The sequence below is a fragment of the Gekko japonicus genome, unplaced genomic scaffold (assembly GCF_001447785.1).
Source record: "Gekko japonicus isolate JY-2015 unplaced genomic scaffold, Gekko_japonicus_V1.1 scaffold730, whole genome shotgun sequence".
Classification (NCBI taxonomy): Eukaryota; Metazoa; Chordata; class Lepidosauria; order Squamata; family Gekkonidae; genus Gekko; species Gekko japonicus.
The window spans coordinates 634884-656093 of NW_015164689.1; the positions used below are offsets into that span (position 1 = coordinate 634884).

Below are 21210 nucleotides of genomic sequence, written 5' to 3' on the forward strand. Positions count from 1 at the left end.
ACGAGGGGTTTCGAGGTGCCCTAAGGGAGATTGTCAACAAATCCCTCTCTGAGGGGCGGTTCCCAGGGGCACACAAGGAAGCAATGGTCCGTCCCCTCTTGAAAAAACCAACTCTGGATCCGGCCGAATTGGCCAACTATCGGCCTGTTTCCAATTTACCCTATTTGGGCAAATTAATTGAGAGGGTGGTGGCAATACAGTTGTAGGGCTTCCTGGATGACACTTCCATCCTAGACCCTTTCCAGTCCGGCTTTCGCCCGGGACACAGGACGGAGACAGCACTGGTTGCCCTTACGGACGACCTCCGGAGGCATCTGGAGGCACTGTTGTTGTTAGACCTGTCAGCAGCGTTCAACACGGTCAACCACCAGTTGCTGACCCACCGCCTCGCTGATGTGGGGATACAGGGGCTTGCCTTACAATAGCTTGCTTCTTTCCTCCAGGGTCGGAGACAAAGGGTGGTGCTAGGGGAACAGCAGTCCCAGAGACATCCGCTTCAGTGCGGTGTGCCTCAGGGGCGGTGCTTTCCCGGTTATTGTTTAACATCTATATGTGCCCCCTTGCCCAGATTATGCAGAGGTATGGGCTGGGATGTCACCAGTATGCTGATGACACCCAGCTCTATCTGATGTTGGGCGGCCGGTTGAACTCCAGCCTGGAAGATCTGAACCCGGCATTCCAAGCCATGGCTGGTTGGCTCAGACTGAGCCAGCTGAAACTTAACCCGGCGAAGACGGAGTTTCTGTGCCTGAGTCGGGGTGGTTTGGGGACGGGGATCCCTCTCCCAACCTTCGACGGGGCACCATTGGTGCCAGCGCCTGTCATGAGGAGTTTGGGAGTGCTCCTGGGTCCTTCCTTAACTATGGAGACCCAGGTGGCAACCCCTGCTAAGTTGGCCTTTTACCACCTCCGGCTGATTCGGCAGTTAGTTTCCTTCCTCGACCACGATGACCTGGCTACAGTGATCCATGCGATGGTCACCTCAAGATTGGACTACTGTAACACTCCCTACATGGGGCTGCCCTTGTCGCAAATCAAAGAGAAATCTAGAATTTGAGAAACTTTCCACAGTGTAGTGTATGGTGCATGACATACCAAATTCATAGCATTCATTCTAATTTGTTTACTTGCTCAGTTAGGCCCTCTACTGACAATTCGTATTCCCCTCCATTGCTGTCACCATTGCTGCAGAAGTATCTGAACTTCCATGCGAGGGAAAAAAGATATCTGTTAGGCCCATCTGTTCACACCAAGTCAACAAGGGATGAGATACATCAAGAAGGATTTCAGATAAAACATTTTTCTAGCCACATATTTCAAGTTTTAGAAGATTTTATACGCAGACCACCTCATTCTGTATTTAAAAACAAGAAAGTTTCAGAATTTAAATCTTTATTGCACGGAATACAAAAGATAGAAAATATTAAAATGTTTACAGATATCTTACTTAGACAAACCACAGCCGACAAATACGAGGTCCTTCCCAGCCTATTTTTTCATGCTACTGGATGGACGCAATGCTGTTTTGGTACCTGGTAATGGCGGTGATTGCCAGACAGCAGAACTGGTGCGCTTGAAATACCTTGGTTTGCTCTTGTAGAAGATGTCTTCTAGTTTAGGGCTCAAGATTTGTCCAAAAAATGTATCAATGTCTGGAGGGTTGTAGTATTGGTATGTGACCGCTTCATTAAGCTGAAGACCTGAGGAAGAAATTGTATTATGCTGAGCAGCAACCTCTCACTCAAATTAAAGCATTTCTGTTAGGAAGAAAGAATGTGAACTCTGCTCACAGTTTGTCTAACTGAAGTATCTGCTCACTGTAGCCCATTTAACAAATCTGGGTATGGCTTTGTTCTATCCTATCTTAGCTTTAGTTATCAAACAACCTCCAGCTGTAACTATCAAATGAAAGCAAGCTTGCCAGATGGCAAAGAAAGACAAAGAGGTAGCCTGCAGAAGAGACTGTAGTTTAATATAGACTTCCAAGGCTGGAAAAATTTTATTTCCATATTAACTTTCCTTTACTGAAGTATCCTACGAGCTCTAGTTTTACTCTTGGTCTCAGTACACCAGATGACTACAGGACACATAAGAGCCCAGACTTCCAAGATGAACAATTTTAATTCACTTTTAAAGAAAACAATGAGACACACATTGATTCTATAGGCCTCAGTGAAACAGCTTACAGTTAGTTCATATGGTACTATACAATACCAGAGTCACCAAATGGCATGAAAGTGTCATAAGAAGTTCAAGGCACATATTCAAACAAATCCCTCAAAAGCAATGAGAAACTCAAGAGGAATTTTCAGAACCATTAGCAGAATCTTCTTTGATCTCAGGAGTATCCATTCACAGCCATGAAAGATTTGCACATACCAGTGGCCCAAGGAGGGATCGGTTTGCGGGGCTGGCTTTCATCGTCAGTGGAGTCGTCACTATTCAAATCCATTCCATAGTCATTAGGATTGATTTTGAAGGACTTGGAATCTTTCAGGTCCTGGGGGTTCACATGGGTAGAGGTACTGATAGGAGATTTCTGTATTAAATGAAGGAAAAGCTTAATAGATAATAAATGTTATAAGTGCAGCAGACAGTTCAAGTTCTTTTGGCAAAGCAGTACGTATCAGACCACTGGTCTTCTTACATTCTTAGCTCCAAAATCCAAACTTACAATCTTTAGTTCCCCATAAAAGCACCTCAAACCTCTGAAGTTATCTACCCCAATAATCACTAGTGCTTATGATAGATGCACAAGGAATTCTGAAGCTCTTTATATCAGTGGGCACGAATTACATTTTTGCAGCTTGTTTCACTTTGTTGCAGAACCACAGTCCTATACGAACCAGTTGGTTTTTGAACCAAACCAGTTCGTACTGGTTTGTGACCTCTGCTTTCTGCTCCCCGCTGCTTTTCATGGGGAGCAAAAAGCAGCGGTTCTCTCTGTAGAAAGAGGAAGGGAACAGAAAGCAGAGGTTTAAATGGCTCCAAGCTATTTAAACCCCTGCTTTCTGTTCTCCACCACACAGCTGTTTTTTGTGAAGAGCAGAAAGCAAGGGTTTAAATGGCTCAGAGCAATTTAAACCCCTGCTTTCTGCCGTTCATCAACTGCCATGAGCTGCCTCAAAATTTGTGGAAGTTCATGGCAGCTCTTCAGTTTGTGAACTTCGGTACATGAATGAATCATGAACCGCCCAAAATTTGTCACAAACTTACATCCATGAGCCAATTTGTGCCCATCCCTACATACAACACAACAGAAATCACAATCTCTGAAAAGTAAATGAGTAGGGAGAGGTGAGCTTGACCACTGAACACCAAAGAATCAGCTGTAGAAGATAAATTGTTGGACTTAACAATGGAGCTTGAAGATGTAGCCCACTTACCTGCATAACCAGTGCTTGACTACTTCAAGGAGGAATAAGTAACTACATAATGCGGAAGCAGCTAATTACATCATGTACCAGAACTGGACTTATTCTGACCCATTGGCTCTTATCACTGGAAATCCCAGAACTTGAGAGATGCATGTGAACACATAGTATTAACCCATGTACATTATATTCCTCCTCAACCAGATGAAAAAATAAGTCAGGGTCTCACAAGAAAAAACACTGACCCACATCTTGCTTGGCTACCAGCAATCAATCTTTTCCTTTGTATGCTGCCTTTCCACTCAAATAGGGTCCCCCAAGGTGGCAATCACCAAAATATTAAAACAGCATTTAAATAAAGTATATATAAAGTAATTCAGTACACACAAACATACACATATAACACCCAAAACAGTTCCTCAGGATAACACAAAAATAGTCTTCACCTACTGGTAGAAGACAATAGAGGGAGACTGATGAATCTCCCTGGGGACTTCCAAAGCTTTGGCACCACAACTGAGAAAGCCCTTTCTCAGGTTAACATTTGTCTAGCTTCAGATGGTGGTGGCACCACAGCAAGGCCTCTGAAGATGAACCGAGTAAATCGACAGGCCTGGGTCTAAAACCACCCCAAAGGGGGAGTGCATCCCCATCCAGGACAGGCTATATCCCACTTCCTGGGTCAAACCTTCCCCCACCAGTAGCATCTCTGTTTTGTCAGGATTTTCAGTTTGTTAGCCCTCATCCATTCCAAAACTGCCTCCAGGCAACTGGTTCCACCTCCCTGGGATCTGTTGGCATCGCAAGCTAAGAGATGAGTGTCATCCACATCTTAATGGCAATTCATCCCAAATGTCTCTTAAAGACATCATAGTTAGATCAGATATAAGTTAGGATATGCAGGTTAGGACTCAGTCTGTAGAACATAGACATTGATTGAAATGTAAAGCCTGCAAGGTAATGTGGGAAAGTGACAATTTCATCTTAAATGGCATAACTGTGTATAGTAATGCAAGTTCTGGGAGTACCACCAGACCATTGAAACTAAGAATTATGGAACACATTAAAAGAAATAAACGTCAAACAAGGGAAGCACCACTTACAGAGCATTTTGCCTCTCAAAACCACAAAAACACAAAGAAGATCAGTTTAGATGTGGTGTGCTCTTTGTTGCAGACTCAAAACGCACATTGGCTACAAAGGAATTACTTTGCCAGGAACACAGTTGGATCTTTAAATTAAACACCTTGATCCCTAATGGTTTAAATACTGATTTTGATTTAAGTTGTTTCTTATAAAATTCTGTAAACAAGTAGGTTATTTCAGGTCAGTTTTCCTTCCTTTGGTTTACCCACCAGTTTATTAGAAACTTCATTCTTAGAAATAAAAATATAAAATAGGATATTATGTACTGATGTAAGTTGTGTCAGAATATTGTGACTCCAGATTGTGAGTACATACTTAATGGCATATGTTGTGTGTTAATCACCACCACTATTGCAGAAGCCTAACTGGCAGAAAGAGAACCTTATCAGTGGAGTGAGTGGAAAACTAGTGAAGGAGAATTGTTGAAACTCTGTTTCAGTGAGTATGTATCTGCTGACAACTGGGGATATAGTTAATGTAATATAGTAAATATGACATGGAAATATAATTTTCAGTTCACAGCTAAAGAGTACCAGCTATCTGAAGAAGCTAACATTGGGAGGTGAAGCTCAAATGGCTTCCCTACAGTGACAAAAATGCACACGTCCCTATTCACAAGTATACAAGTTTCATAAATAGAGATACAACCAAGTACATGGCCCTGCCGTTTCCAATGGTGAACCCTGTTATTCTTAAAGTTGTTTCACCATTCAGTGAGAAGTGATTCAACCTGTGGAAGAGAAAAATAGCATATATATATATATATATGGGTTCTTTAACAAAGATTTCAAATCGTTTGAATTGTTTCATACAATATAATTTTTTGGCTCTTGTTCGTAATTCATTCACGGAGTGTCTTTATATTTATACAATCTCCTCCTGTGAGCTCTCATTTTTGATATACAACCTCCAGGTGGGAGCTGGCGGTCACCCAGAATTACAACTGCTCTCCAAATGACAGAGATCAGTTCCCCTGGAGCAAATGGCTGCTTTGGAGAATGGAGTCTATTATGCCCTGTTGAGGTCATTTCTCTTTCCAAACCTTGCCCTCTCAAGGTTTCATCCCCCAAATCTTCAGGAATTTTCCAACCTGGAGCTGGCAACCCTAAGGGGAGGGAAACTGATCTCTGGAAGATCTGTTGTAATTCCAGGAAACTTGCAGGCCCCACCTGGAGACTGGCAACCTTAGAAGGGAAGAAGGAAGCAGGGAAAGGGGAGAGGCTATGGGGGCTTTCAGGAAAGGGAAGAGGAAATAGTGCAGGAGGGGGAAGCGGGATGCCTCCAACCAGTCCTTCTGGGTTCCCACTTGTTGGGATATAAACCATGAACTTCTAAATTTTGTTACTACGTACATAAACTCTTTTTAACTAAGCATTTTAGCACAGTACTTTTCACTGTATAGTGTGTGTACATATGCATGTACCTGTTCAGAAAAAATAATAAAGAGATCGACTCAGATCTTTTTTTTTTGGCCTTACTACTTTTCTGGGTACTAATTGCAGAGGCTTGTGCCTTACAATTTACAAAAAATATGGGGGGGGGGAATAGAACAAAATATTCTTATTATCTATTAACATGGTAATCTTCAAATACACTAGCTCATTCACATCGAAAACAGAGTTAACTTCCCTCAGCATTATAAACAGGCCTACCAGCAACAAGCTTGGTATTTAAAAAGTCAGAATATTAAAATGAAACAAAGAGTAAATGTATGTTAAATTAAGAAATAAAAATCCAGCTATGACCACCCCATGAGTAATAAACAGCTGAGAAATTTAAATTCAGCTTTAAAATTAAAGTATTGCTTTAAGCCTTAACACTAGAGTCAAAAGGTACATATACAGATACTTGTGCCACCTTGCCTATATTCCGTTATGTCAACACACTGAAGGGACATGTGGTTCCAGAAATCAGACAGACACACCTATAGATATTAATGCCTCTGTAAAAACTCCCTGCATGGGTATGTGTGCTTTTAAATAAGTGAGGCCTACATGTACTGAAGTATTACAGTTGCATTAAGATCTATATCACTTCTGAAGTTACTTCAGCATGCGTGGCAGCTTTGATAGAACTATATGGTGCATCCATGAGCCTAACCCCACCCTGGACAATCAAAAGTGCTTCTGAGAATGACAGGTGCATGCATTCGGCATACTCATTACACACAGTTGTGTTAGTTCTCATGCTGACTTGCAAACTAATGGTATGGCAAGACAGGAGATTTGTTAGGCTGGAAGAAGGGTGGGATACCAAAGAGATCAGGCCAGCACAGAAACTTATCCTCACCATTTTACCCTCATTACAACCCTGTGTGATAGGTTAGGTTGAAACACAGTGACTGGCCCAAGGCCACCCAACGAGCTTTATGGAGACAGTTCCTAATTAAACACTATAACCACTTTGCAACACTACCATCACCCCACTTCCCCATATGCTTCCTGTACTGTGGTACCATATGGAAGCAAACTAGTGTCTCCTTTTAAGTCATCCAGCTTCATCAGTATCACATCATTATGCCTTCTTGTGATCTGTTGCCAAACCAGTACAGCAGTTATAGGAGTTTCTTCCACTGCACTGTCTTTCACTACACTGAGATGAGTGATCTCTCCTGTAATGATTTCATGTTTAACTGTGTGTGTGTGTGTCTTTAAAAGTTGGGTTGCATGGCGGTGAGAGATAGTCTAGGGTGGTTGAAACAGGCAAGTGGTGTGATTGGTGATTGGCAGAAAGGGGGAGGGTTTTTGGAAGTGATGCTGTGTGGATGATTTGTATGTCAGTCAAGAGTTACAGTTTAGACAGTTGATGAGGACAGTTAAACAGGCAGTCAAGTTAAGTTCTGGGTATGAGAGAAGGAGACACATCCCTGTGTGGGATAAGTTGGTCCTGTGTATGAAAAGAGTGAAGCAGTCTTGTATGATATAAGAGTTCTGAGTTAAATATTTGTGTGTGAAAGGAGAGACATTCAGTTCTGTGCTATAGGAGTTATAAGATGAAAGCTGAGAGTCTAGGAAACAGTAAAGATTATATGGACTTGAAGGAAAAGTGTTACAAAGTTACCTATGAAAAATCCCTGTCAGTAGGGAGCAAACTGTGTGTTATACCTACTTTACTAGTTACATGGTTCTACCCTCGTATTTATGCTTTATTTAAATAAATCCTATTTCATTCAAGTATACCAGCTCTGAAATAAATACATCCTGAGGAACACATAGTCCCTTGAAAGCCTAAAGACCCAACCTACCTACCCAGTAGAAAAAATATTATATTATAAAGGTTTGGAAAGCCTTACAATTTCCTGGTGGCAGCCGGATATACAGAGTAAAACAAAACAGAAAGAACATTTTAAAGTAAAACCAGACCTCCCCAGTTAAGGGGTCGTCACATCTCCCCTCTTGGATTTCTTATCCTCTTTGGAAAGGAAAAATGTGTGTCGTCTCAGAAAGCACCTGATGCAGCATTTCAGGCATAGTACTCACCCAACAGCATATAATACTGTGTACCAAAGCATGCTAGGATGCTGTGAAGAGCTGTAATATGCCTGGAAGAAAATACAGTCCTTGTGTTGGACACACCCAGCACCCAATACAATGACCCCAAGTAGTAGGAAAATAGAATACAGCATTAACATTCAGTATCAGGTAACAAGGATGGTGTATATACTACCCAAACATCACTGCTGCACCATCCCATCCCAAGATGCCACAAAATGCTCTCCTATTGTTCTGCCAGTCGACTGAGAAAAATATCTGAGTTTTAAAAAGAAGAAAAGAGATTGGATTGATACCCCACCCTTCACTACCCAAGGTGTCTCAGAGCGGCTTACAATCTCCTTTCCCTTCCCCTCCCCACAACAGGCACCCTGTGAGGTAGATGGGACTGAGAGAGCTCTGACAGAAACTGCTCTTTTTCCAAGAGCAGCTCTTATCAGAACTACGGCTTGCCCAAGGTCATCCAGCCAGGTGCAAGTGGAAGAGTGGGGAATCAAACCCAGTTCTCCCAGATTAGAGTCCGCGCACTTAACCACTACACCAAACTGACTCTCAGTTTAAGAACGGAATGTGTCTCTAACTTTTAATGTAGAAAACCAAACGGTTCCCCCTAGGTATGAAAACTTTTAGAAACTCCAGCTTCATCATTGGAGCTACTTTCCTATTCGCAGTGGGAATGCTTGAACACAAGCCCTCAGTCATGTAGCTAAGTTTTCATATCACTGGAGAAGACTTGAAACAGCACTCACCTGAGCAGTTATATTCAGCCATTTACTGGCGGTAGGAACCACTTCAACATGCCTGGCTTTCTTTTCCTGAGGCAGCTGCTCTAGATCTGTAGGACTCTTTTCCTCCTGGGACAACAACATCAGGCTTTTTAGCTGCTCATTCTACTTTCCATCCAATTCACCCATTTTGTCTTGTTCTTTAGCACCATGATCTTTTTACTCAAAAACAGCAGCTAATCACTAGAAATACAGAAGACCTCCAAACCTAATCTTTTCATCAAAAAAGTGTATTAAGGAGTGCTTCAGTCTCTTCCTACCTAACTGAATAAGACACACACACAGTACAACCCAAGCAGGCAATTAATAGTAAGCTACGGTGAATAGCTATGTGGCTTTGCAGTTTGAACGTGTACCTACAATGATGTGGTATGGCTGGAATACAACTATCCTGGAGATTTAGCATGTGGGTCAAAAAACCTCCTTAAAATATTTTAGATGGTATCAGAGAAGCAGAAATCTAATTCACACATGTATTGGTCACAAAGGGGCCACTGGACTCAAACCTTGTTCTGAAATAAACATAGTTAGTCTTTAATGTTAGACAAAGTCCTGGGTTGTGCTTCAAGTCACCGAGTCTCAAAAATAAACCCTCTGAGAGTGCTTAGCTCTCCCTCATCTCTTTTCCTCAGGCTATTTTTAGCTTAAATGAAGGGCAGAGAAAGTCACACTCATCTCTGGTCTCAGCATTCACACACACACACACACACACACACACAGAGAGACACACTGGGCTTGATTCACTACTGTGCTGGGGCAGGGGAAGGACAAATCATTGGCCAAGGCACCCCAAAACCCAGAACCAGCCCAGATCTACCTGGCGTTCTGGTTTCCCTGTTCCTTACCACACCTTCTGATTTTCTTCCTCTTCTGTAACCACTGCCAGATCCAGCTGTTTTACCCATTTCTCTTTGTCTTGCTGCCCATGGTGCCTAAAAAGGGAAAGTGGAGGCCAAAGAACACTGTAATGATTCCTTGTTTTAGAGTGTGTGTGTTCCTTTAAATGTTTGGTTGGAGTGCAGTGATAGCAGAGTAGAATGATTGAGGGAGACAAGTGTGCTGTGATTGGTGGATGACAGAGTGTGGGAGGAGTTGTTTGGAAGGAATCTGTGTTGTATGTGTCAAATAAGTCAGTTATGAAAGTCAGTTAGAGAAAGCAGTTGGAGTTTGGCATTTCAGTCAGAGTCAGCAAGAGTTATTCCGTTAGTGAATCTGTCAGTGAGTGACGACAGAGTGCTGTGTGTAAACGTAAAGTGTTCAGAACATATGCCTATTGAAAGAGAGATTCTTGTCAGAAAAGGATCTTGTGATCAAAAGACTATGTAAGATACCCTGCCAGTTTATTTTTCCAGTTTCTCTTCCCCATAACAGTTACAGTTAACCAGCAACTCATTTTTGTTCCAAAATTCAATAAGTCATATTTTGTTTGAGTTTAACCCAGAATTCAGTTCAATCCTTCCTCAGGGCCACAGAGACCCCTGAAAAGCCCAGACTCTAGGTCACTTTACCAATAGCTAATAAGAGAAGATTTGGAATTTGTTTAAATTCCTGGTGGCAGCAGAAACTACCCTGTTTGTGAACACAAAGTATAATTTAAAGTGAAAACCAGTCCTCCCCAAATAAGAGGACACCACAAACACACATAAGCAACTTTTCCAAATATCAAGAATCATGTATTTTCCAAAGGAATGATTGCAGAAAGCAATCCTAAAAAATTCTTATGATTTTTGGGTCCATCTCAGTGTGCAGTTTTAGTTGTTAGAGGAAAATAAAAGGGCCGCACCAATCACAGGAGATAAAAAGTAAGGCCAAGGCCAATGGTGCAAAATCAGGTAAAAATGTGTTTTATTACAGTTAAATTCCCAAAAAAATCCCTACATGTTTCGCCAACAGGCTTCGTCAGGGGAATTTCACCACTGAGCTTACATAAATAATGGTATAGTTAAAATTATACAAATACATATTTATTGATATAATTTTAACTACACCATTATTTATGTAAACTCAGTGGTGTAATTGTATATATTATATATTACAGGTTACACTGATGAAGCTTGGAGAAAAGTGTAGGGCATTTTACCTGAGTTACTTGATTCTGAACCATCGGCCTTGGCCTTACTTTTTATCTCCAGTTTTAGTTGCTGAAAATGACAAAGAACTCCCGTACTTCCCCAGATTTTAGCCTCCTCACAGGGCCTTTAAATGTTTCAGGCTCACCACCCTTTTAAATTAGGGAGAAATAGCATTACCTTTCATGTGCTTGTTTTGCATTATTGTGCTCTAGCATCATCCTAATTTCCCCAACCGTCTTCCATTTTTCTGGCTGTTCGTGAAACTTTTGTTCTTCTTCCTGAAATTGGAAAGGGGATGGTGGAGAAAAGTCAACATGCTCCGTATACATGATGGAAAGGCTGGACTCCAGGCACTTAGCATTTTCCTTTGAGGACAAGTCAACTCTCCTATATCTGATTGCATACATAAGGAGCAGCTATTGCCATTTTTTCAGGTGTATATACATGTATTTGCTGTTATAACAACCATAATTTGTGAAGCTACCATAAAGTGTGTTGATAGAAAGTACAAATAGGTCTTTAACAGCTTTTGAAAGTTTAATTGATAAAGGTATTGTAGAGCATAGAGGCATTATTTCTATATTATATAAGTTACTAGCCCAAAACAACTGGAAGAAGGATTCATCACAGCAATTGGCCTGGCAAAAGGATTGTAATATTATTTTAACCCCTGAACAATGGTCCAGAATTTGGTCATCTAGTTTATATACCACAAGATCTTTGAATATAAGGTTACAAAATTATAAACTATACTCAAGATGGTATGTTACACCTTTGAGCCTATTTCATTCTAAGATTAAGAAGGATCCTAAGTGTTGGAAGGGATGCAATCAGATAGGCTCTTTTTGCCACTGTTGGTGGTCATGTCCAAAGATCCAGGTGGTTTGGAATTTAATTATTGCAAAAATTGAAAGTATTTTGGGAATAGACGTCCCATTTACTCCTGAAATGATTTTGTTGAATCATTGGGATAAAGGAACTTTTTCTCAAACAACTGAAGAAATATTATCCTTAATGCTGATTGCAGCTAAAACATTAATTGCTCAGGTTTGGAAATTAGAGAGGATAGTGGTTTGCTAAGGTATGGGACATAGTAGCTATGGACAAAATAGCAACACAGCTGTTGGAGCTTGAATATCCAGAAAGGAAAACAACGTTTTTGGAAAAATGGTTTAAATTTTTTGATTATATAAATAATGTTAAAGATAATATGACTGTGCTACCCGCAAAATACGTTGATTTTGTATTTTATTAATGAAAAATTTAGTGTTGAATATGTATATGCATTTTATATTTCTGGTTTGTTTATTGTTATGGTTGTTGTATTAAGAAAATTATTAAAAATAAAGTTATTAAAAAAAAGTGTGAGCCGCCATGAGCCTGCTTCAGCAGGGAGGGTGGGGTATAAATCTAATAAATCAAATCAATAAATAAGTGACTCATTTCACAATCAAGATGATAACTGCATGCAAGAAATGGATAGCGGCTAGTTGTATCCAGATTTTGCACATTTTTTTCTTAAACATAATTATGAGCCTTACTGTAAAAGTGCATAAAGTTTCTTGGAGTTCACTCCATTCCTTTACAACCTAATTTGTCAAGTGCAGTGAGATCAGGAGTGGTTCCTGGACTCACATACTTCCTGTTATTCCCTTCACTACACAGAGAAAGTAATGACCACAGTAACAGAGGCCATATTATGTGTGAGAAGATGCCACCTATCTGTGGAAAAGACCAGTCTTCTGCCACACATATCAGAAAATGAGATTTAAATACATTGTTTTTAAAAGATTATATACTACATATCTGAGCCCTTTTAAACATTCTTTGTAGTCTTATTAATTAGATGAAGAAGAACTAGGTCAGCAGGCATTCCAATGAAACTTCTTCTTATTTACGAGGAGTCCTATTGACTTCAACAGTTTTCCAAGCGGCTGAAGTGGTTTCAGGATTACAAGCCAAGTCACTCAGAAGTCCGGCCCTTTCCCTCCCTTGTATGTAGAACCCCTGCAATTCTATTGCATTCTGCAGATATAGGAAACTGAATGCAGTGCTTACCATCTGCAGTGCTTTCTGTTTTCGGGCTTCTGTATCCCACATTTTCTTCATAGACACTTTTCTCTTTGTCTTTTCCTCTGCCATTTTCTCTTCTCGCACCTGTGAGAAAAGCCCTTTAGAATTGTATAGCTTGCCTCTGTCCCGAAGGTCATTCTTCACAACAAACAACTCCGCACCAAAGTGATCATATTCTCCATGTGCCAAGAATGCTTATTTCACTGTTTCAGCCTTTACAGGATTGTAGAGATGCAAGTCCCAAGGTATTCAAAGTAACAATGACATTTCTAGTGAGAATTCATTGGACATAGGCTGACCTACAAACACCAACAGAAAACTATTTTCCAAGGTTTGACAAACTTGCATGCTGAATCTGGCAGAGTTCAAGAAGTCGTCAGGATGTGCTCATAGCCTTACCCTTTGTAGATACCCTACTCCTGCCACCACCACCCCCAGTTTTTCGGCCCTCCTTGGGAAATACAGAGGAAGAGAAAATGAGCAAACAAGACAGGAGAAAGGCTCCTCTTGTGGCAATTTTTTGTTCATTTTAATCTCTTCTTCCTCATCCATTTCCCTCTTGATTTCAGACAGAATGAATGGGGGCGGGGGAAGATGCAGAGAATGACAGATGGGCCTACTGGAAAACCACAAAGTGGGGGTGGAAGAGGAAAGAACGTGCTTCTAAAATGGCCTACTGGACAAATTACTTGCTGATCAGGACATGAAGGGATTATATTAACAGGATTCAAGAGTTACAATTATACAAAGAAGCCACAGTTCTGAAACAAAAGAATATGAAGCCTTTGTGTAATCACTGATGTGCTAAATGTTTTAGAGTGATCAACTGCATTCCATACCTATAAGAATCTCGGTGTGTGTGTGTGTGTGTGTGTGTGTGTGTGTGTGTGTGTGTATATATATATATATATATATATATATTCCGTCCACTCTCATGAAAAGTTCTGCTGCTGGGCTAAAAAGAACCCCTGGGACCATATCCTACCTTCTCACTCCTCTCCTCATGTTGAGAGAATTTCTGTTCCATTCGTTTCCTTTTTTCCTCTTCCATCTGCTCCACTCGTTCCCGAGCTTGCACTGCCTTTCTTAACCGTTCTTCACGCTTTCTGTGGGATGTACCAAGATCCCAGTTAATACCGATGGAACAAACTTTTACCGCTGCTGCCACAAACGTGTACTCCCGTGTTCTGCGGTATCTGCAGAGCGCTATATGACCCCTGTAGTGCCAAGAGTGGCTGCATCCGTATACAGTGTAGTTATACAGGCGTAACTACACGTTACATCTAAAGGCTATAATGTAGGCAAATGTTCTTGGTAATCCAAATCTCAGTGAAGGCAAAACATCGACTTACAGTTTTATCTCTTCCAACCTTCGTCTTTTTTCTTCCTCTACTTTCTGTTTTCTCTGTTGCTCAGCTTCTTGTTTTTTCTGCAGACTCTCCAGTCGTTGTCGTTCTTTTTCCTAGAATGGACAGAAAGTTTATTATCCTTTTTAAAAACTATTTTTGGGTGAATCTTTGTTAAGGTTTCGGCTTAGCTTCTCTTCATTTTGCTTCACTGCTTACCTTGCCATGTATTAGGGGGGAGAGAATTTCTGAGGGGGGAGTGTGTGTGGGTTGAGTGCTTGCCTGTAGGAGCCCTCGGCCTGTTCTCATGGGATTTGGCCTTGGAGACTCTTTTGCCAGGCTAGAATAGATAAGACACCGTATATCTGTCAGGGTTGTCATAGTAACGCTAGGGCCCGAATGCTGACATATGAATGGGATGTGGGGTGCATTGGATTTTACCTATAACCTCTGAAATTTGCGCGCTTTCTTCAGTCCTGACAAAGATTCAGTTCCTGTAGTAAGCATATCATCTAATAAAGCATCACTGCCAAAAGTGTTGTGGAGAGTGTCTTAACTGGGGATCTGACAATATTTTGTGTGTGTGTGTGTGTGTGCCTGCAAGCCTTGAAGTCATGGTGACTTCTGGCAACCCCTACTGGGGCTAGGATGTTTCAGAGAGGTGGCTTGATAACCTGCCTCTGCTTCCCAACCAATGTTCCCTCTAAGCTGAGTTAGTGTGAGCTAGCGCAAAGTTTTTTAGCCTCCGGCTCACACATTTTTGTCTCAGCTCAGGAAGGATGGCTCCAGAGCAAACTAACTTATGCAGTAGCCAAATAGCTCGCTCACAACTTTAATGCCAGTAGCTCGCAAAGTAGAATTTTTGCTCACAAGACTCCATAGCTTAGAGGGAACATTGTTCCCAACCCTGGTATTCTTTGAAGGTCACCCTTCCCAAGTACTTGCCAGGGTCAGCCCTGCTTAGCTTCCCAGATCTGACAAGAGCAGGCTTGCCTGGGGTAACCAGGTCAGGGCAACATACAGAAAGTTTAGATTAGTTCCAGTTGCACCAACTGTCTACTGGCTCAATAGAAATTATGTTCTATTTTTCTGCAAAGTCTGGCAAGAAGTAAAAAAGATGGGGAAATTCTTGTGCAGGTGAGACACCAGCCCCAGGACTGATCCATAGAAAATTACAGGAAACGGTAACTTCAGAGTAGTTAAGTGTATCTGATCAATTAACTGTATAGAAATAAGATAATTAGTTACTTACAACGAATTCTCCCTTTTCAGGATGAGCATGAAAGGAAAGAAAATACTCAGTCACTGGATGCTATATCTAAATCCTTGCTGACTAACCAGTTGATGAGAATGATTAAAAACAGCAGTGATTTCTAGCTCAGTGAGGCCAAACAAGGTAGGAGGCTGTAACATGATACCAGCTGGTCTACGTAAGTAACTTTTTCTGTCCACATCAGTATAAAGAAATGGGAGAAGCAAGACAAAAAGCCCAGCTAGATTGCTATTCAAGGAAGGCATGGACGTTCAACATTAAACTTTTCCAACTCTCTCCAATTTTAATATTAACCAAGGACTGCATTTCAGATAAAACAATAGTATAGCTGAATAAAGAACCACCTTCTCGATGGCACACACAGAACCAAACTAGCATTACATGGCAGACCCATGATTGGATCTCCTGACATTAAAACGTCCTCATGAGGGTGTGAGAGAAATATCCAAATTTCGATTGGGCTACAGTGCTGGCTGGGAGATAAGGAGGACTAACATACACCCCTTGCGTGCAATTTCCCTAATAAGAGATCCAGGAAACAAGCTCTATTGGCCATGCAGTGGGGCCGTGAGAAAGTGGGGTGTCTTTTCTCTCACTACCAAGGCTAATAGCATGTCTGGGAGGCAACTATCAGGGCAACAGCAAGAAACACACACACAAACACTTACCTCCTTCTCACCTAATGCTACAACATCAAATTGGGACCTTCCCCCCACCTTCTCCCCCTGATAGCTTTTTAATGTTAAAAGAAAACATTAAAGGCCCCAAACACAGATCTCCAACACAATGGTAGTTTGGTCCTCAAACCTCTTCTTTTGCCTTCTCCAGCAAACAGAACACCTACAAGAGGAGGGTCCTTCCGCCACTTGTGCGCTGACTCTCCTCCACTGCTTTGTTAAACAATAGAAAACCACCACGTCAAGCATTGTAGTGAAACCTTATACATGGTTTAATTGTTATTCATGGACCTATAACACCACCTTATATTGAACCATTAATTTCTCCGGAGGAACCTCCTCTTGCTTATTCTGAGTAGCAGAAGACCTCCAAAGTCTCAGGCAGCGATCCTTCCCCACTCTACACAACCAGAGACACCAGGGACAGAATCTCTAACTCTAACTGGGCTTCACCTCCCCTCTTAGACTTTCAGAAAATTCACTTTAACAGTGTTTGATACAAGTTAGAATTTGGCGGGGGGGGATGTAGAAGAGATCTTTTTCTCCTTACCTTGGTATCAGGTTTAGTGGCAGGTGTGGTATGTTTGACAAGACTTTTCATAACACTGCTGGGCCCTGGAGACCCAGGGGGTTTGAACAGCTGGCTTTTTTGCATTGTCTGAAAGAAGTTTTTGAAAGGTCGTGTGATCTGTCGAGAGAATGCATGTTCTTAGTGTCTGACTAGGTACATGAAAGAACAGATGAAGATGCCCTTGATGTTTACATACCCTGGCTGGACCAGAAGGGGACAGTGTTTTGTTTGCAGGAGGAGATGTGTTTTTTTGACTAAACGACGAAAGATCTTCATCTTTTGTAGACTGGGCAGTAGGCAGCTCATTCAGTGCTTGCTTGTAACTTTGACTCCTAAAAAGAAAACATGTACTGCACATCAGAACAAAATTCCCACCCTCAAAATGATGTGACCAAGCAAAAACAAAGATGGAAAACTGTAGGGCAGGGGATGGGAGAGAGGCCTATTAGAGCAGGCCTATTTGCTCGTCCCCACTGAAAAAGAACAAAAACATTTACAGAGCTTTGAAACAAAAACTGGGCAACACTGAGCTATAGTAAGAATTGTCAAGAATATTTTACCAACTACTTAAAAATTATTTTATTTTTAATGTGATTTATAGTCTGCCTTTCTCACTGAGACTCAAGGCAGATTACATAATGTGAGCCAGTACAATCAACAGGATGAGGAGAGACCTAATAATGTAGCAGTAACCGGAATGCAGAAACCTGAAACAAGGCATAAGTATTACACATGCCATAATTAACCATGCAAGAAACGGTATTATGGAAGTAGGAATATTTTAAAATTATACTGGTTCAGGAAGTCTAATTTTGTTTGAGACACTCTTTACTACATATGCTGATACCACTATCAGAGTTCATTGTTGTACAAATTAGGTAAGTATCCAAGTCTACTGCTAGTCCATCGTCTTACTAGGATGACACAGCTGACGTACTTAAGGTAATGGAATTCAACTTAAAGATATACTTAATACATTTCAATTTGGGAAGGGCTTTACTGTCTACCAATGGGTAAAAGCAAACTGGGTTCTGGAAATATTTAAACCATAAAGCCATGGAGAAATTTTAAATTTCTAATCTTCTAATCCTCCACTTCACCTACAGTACATTCTGTCCACAGATCAACTCAGATCAACTCTGGCTGTTCATCTTCCCACTGTTGGCCACTGTTGGCTCTTTGATGGATTATACAGCAACGCAAATAGGCACGATGCTTCCCAGGACCCATAGTTGTTGGGCCCTGAACTACTATATTTACTAATCTCATGATGTGTTCAGTAGGATCATTTTTAAGCCTTGCTCTTTATTATCTAACAAATTAAATGTAATCTTGTCTATCCATAACTGGTAAGTCAATCTTGATGTTTGTAATTATATGTATTGTGAGTGCTATTGTTACCATTATAATTTTGTTTAGAGACATTGTTCTGAGGGAGTTCCCGTTGCTGTAAAACAAGGCAGTTTTTGGAGGCACTACTTTCTGGGAGAACCCATCGAAGTGCAGTCCTGATGAAGGGATCGATAACCCACTGAAAATCTGGAGAATGGGTCGACTGCAGCTCCTCATTTAGTGTCTGCTGCAAATCTTAAGAACTGGATTCACTTGCTTTATGGACATTAGTGTTTTTCCAGTTTGGAATTGAGAAGCCTTTTCCCCACTTTGGAACAGTGAGGTTTATTCTGGGAAAGTAAAGTTTCCTTTAAGTTCTTAACTTGTCTGTGTACCAATTCTGTGTTGTATTTTTTGGCGGAGTGGTTCAGTGGGGTTTTGGGGTGTTCCTGATAGTTCTGAAAAATTTAATAGTTCTGAAGAAAATTTCTAGCAAGCTTTTAATAACACTTAACTGAAGGTGATGGCTTTAGTTACTTTAAAAAACACAAAAAACATTCTGGCTTAGCATTCAGTATGAGTTTTCCAAATGAAAAAATTAGGCTTCTGTTAGGCTTCCAAAATAATAACAAGCCAAGTGTTTTTTGTTTTGTTGTTGTTTAGGTTGCAGCATAGGTTTCCTTTAAAAAATCATGCCCTAAGTAACTAGCCACCACCAGTTGCCTTACTACCTGCCAGCCAGAGACCAAAGGACTGGGTTTCCAACCTTCCTGGGTCTAAATCAAGAAGTCAACCCTGCAAGGTGAGACACTTTCAATTTGAGGTCCAAAAACAATTACTCTGGTAGCTGTAGCCAGTAAAGCTTGAAACTTGGGAGCGGGGGTCTTTAGAGGACAGACGCTGAATTGCAGGCAGTGGAAGGTCGGTAGTTCAGCAGTTCGAGACCCGAGTGTACCGCATAACGGAGTGAGCTCCCGTCTCTAGTTCCAGCTCCTGCCAACCTAGCAGTTCAAAAGCAAGAAATTGCATGTAGAAAAATAGGTACCACTTCAGTGGGAAGGTAACAGCGTTCCGTGCGCTTGGTGTTAAGTCGTGCCGGCCACATGACCACAGAAATGTCTTCGGACAGCGCTGGCTCTTCGGCTTTGAAACGGAGATGAGCACTGCAACCCTAGTGTCGGATTCGACTGGCTTTCGAGCAAGGGAACCTTTACCTAGTACTAGGTCCCCTGCAATTCTCTCTTTTAATTGTATGGTCAAAGACCAGCATAGATAAAACACTAGAAGAAGAAGAGAAGAGAGAAGAAGAGATTGGATTTATATCCTGCCCTTCACTACCCAAGGGAATCTCAGAGCGGCTTACAAACTCCTTTCCCTTCCCCTCCCCACAACAGACACTCTGTGAGGTAGGTGGGGCTGAGAGAGCTCTTCCGGCTCTTTTTCAAGAACAGCTATGCCAGAACTATGGCTTACCCAAGGTCACATCAGCAGGTGCAAGTGGAGGAGTGGGGGAATCAAACCCGGTTCTCCCAGATTAGAGTCCGCACACTTAACCACTACACCAAAACACACATACAAACAAAGTTAACATTTTGGTGTCATTTGGTTGAAAAAACAGCCATTCCATATGGAATAAGGGAACCCAAATAACTCCCAAATTTCGGAGGGGGGGGATGGGGGGACAGACCTAATGCAAATCCCAAATATCCCTTCCCAAAACCTGAATCCAAAATCTGAATCCCTTCATATGCATCCTGGTAGGTTGGAAGAACAGACAGAAATGTTTTGACACATAAATAAAAATATATCAGTGTGCATCCTGTAACTGTTCATCTGCCAGAGCAAAGATAAGCATAGATATATTGCTGTGCTACAAATTCCTAATACAAGAGATCATCTAGTGTTCTAAGCTTCTGGTAGTTGTGTTAGAAACAGATGTAGATCAAGCCCAAGTTGGGGAAAAAAGAAAGTAATTCAAACTATGCCTTTTCTTCCCTCAAGGAGTAAGAGACATACCTGATACCTCCTTCATGGGGCTGTCTGCTCTGGGATGGATCTTCAGACCCACTGACTTGGGAGCCAGTCATCTTAATGGCAAGACTTTCTGGAGAGAAGGTTCCACAAAGGTCATTTCCTATAGCTGAAGAAGAAGAAGAAGAGATTGGATTTATACCCCACCCTTCACTTGGAGTCTCAGAGTGGCTTACAAACTCCTTTTCCTTCCCCGCCCCACAACAGACACCCTGTGAGGTGGGTGGGGCTGAGAGAACTCTGACACAAACTGCTCTTTTTCAAGAACAGCTATGCCAGAACTATGGCTTACCCAAGGTCACATCAGCAGGTGCAAGTGGAGGAGTGGGGGAATCAAACCCGGTTCTCCCAGATTAGAGTCCGCACACTTAACCACTACACCAAACTGGCTCTCCCAGCTGAGGTATCCTGACAACTGTATGCATTATCACCACTTAAGTGATGGGAGCAAAGCCTGAGCAAACAACATATGATAGGTTCAATCTGTACTTTGAGAAATGATAAATATGATTTAGGATTCTGTGGCAAGGTCAGGGGTCATTTCCTGCAGGAGAGCACAGGAGCAGAGCTCCAGCAGTAAAGAGGCCAGGGGGTGGGCACATGCAACAAGCCCCACCCCCTGCTCCCAGCAGCCCTCAGTCAGAGCAAGAAGCAGCCAGGTAAATTGCAGAGCCCCCCCAGCCCGCCTTCCCTGTGTTGGATCCCCAAGCATCGAGAATAAATCCACGTTTCCAAAGAAAGCAAAGTTTATTTCAAAGCATTGGAAAGACACTCAAACACGTTCCTTGTTAGAACTGGGTACAAGCAGTTAGGGCAAACATGATAAAGGGATTCAAGTTAGATACATAACCAATGGATAACGTTCCCGCTGGCGAGCAGGAGAAAACGGTTGCGCGCTCAGGTCCTGGGAACCAGGCGAACAGTAGACATAACACAGGTGCAGTTCTCAGGCTTGATAAGTAACAAGCTAGCAGCGAAGCATACTCTCCCCCTCACAACCTCCAGTTGTTTTACTTTGGCATTACAGCAGGAAAACACA

The 21210-nt window shown here is 41.7% G+C and overlaps 1 protein-coding gene across 1 annotated transcript in view; it reads right to left on the reverse strand.

Moving 5' to 3' along the window:
- Positions 1-1402: 1402 nt before the first annotated feature.
- Positions 1403-21210, reverse strand: part of LOC107108845 (inner centromere protein-like) — a 43669-nt gene continuing 23861 nt past the window's right edge. The window contains exons 4-14 of the mRNA XM_015409367.1: positions 20157-20280; positions 17005-17140; positions 16788-16925; positions 14294-14403; positions 13927-14047; positions 12927-13025; positions 11046-11146; positions 9647-9728; positions 8761-8865; positions 2380-2539; positions 1403-1700 (exon numbers count right to left, since the gene is read on the reverse strand). Coding sequence (XP_015264853.1) covers positions 1489-1700; positions 2380-2539; positions 8761-8865; positions 9647-9728; positions 11046-11146; positions 12927-13025; positions 13927-14047; positions 14294-14403; positions 16788-16925; positions 17005-17140; positions 20157-20280 — 1388 coding nt within the window. The 3' untranslated portion in view covers positions 1403-1488. The remainder of the gene's footprint in view (positions 1701-2379; positions 2540-8760; positions 8866-9646; positions 9729-11045; positions 11147-12926; positions 13026-13926; positions 14048-14293; positions 14404-16787; positions 16926-17004; positions 17141-20156; positions 20281-21210) is intronic.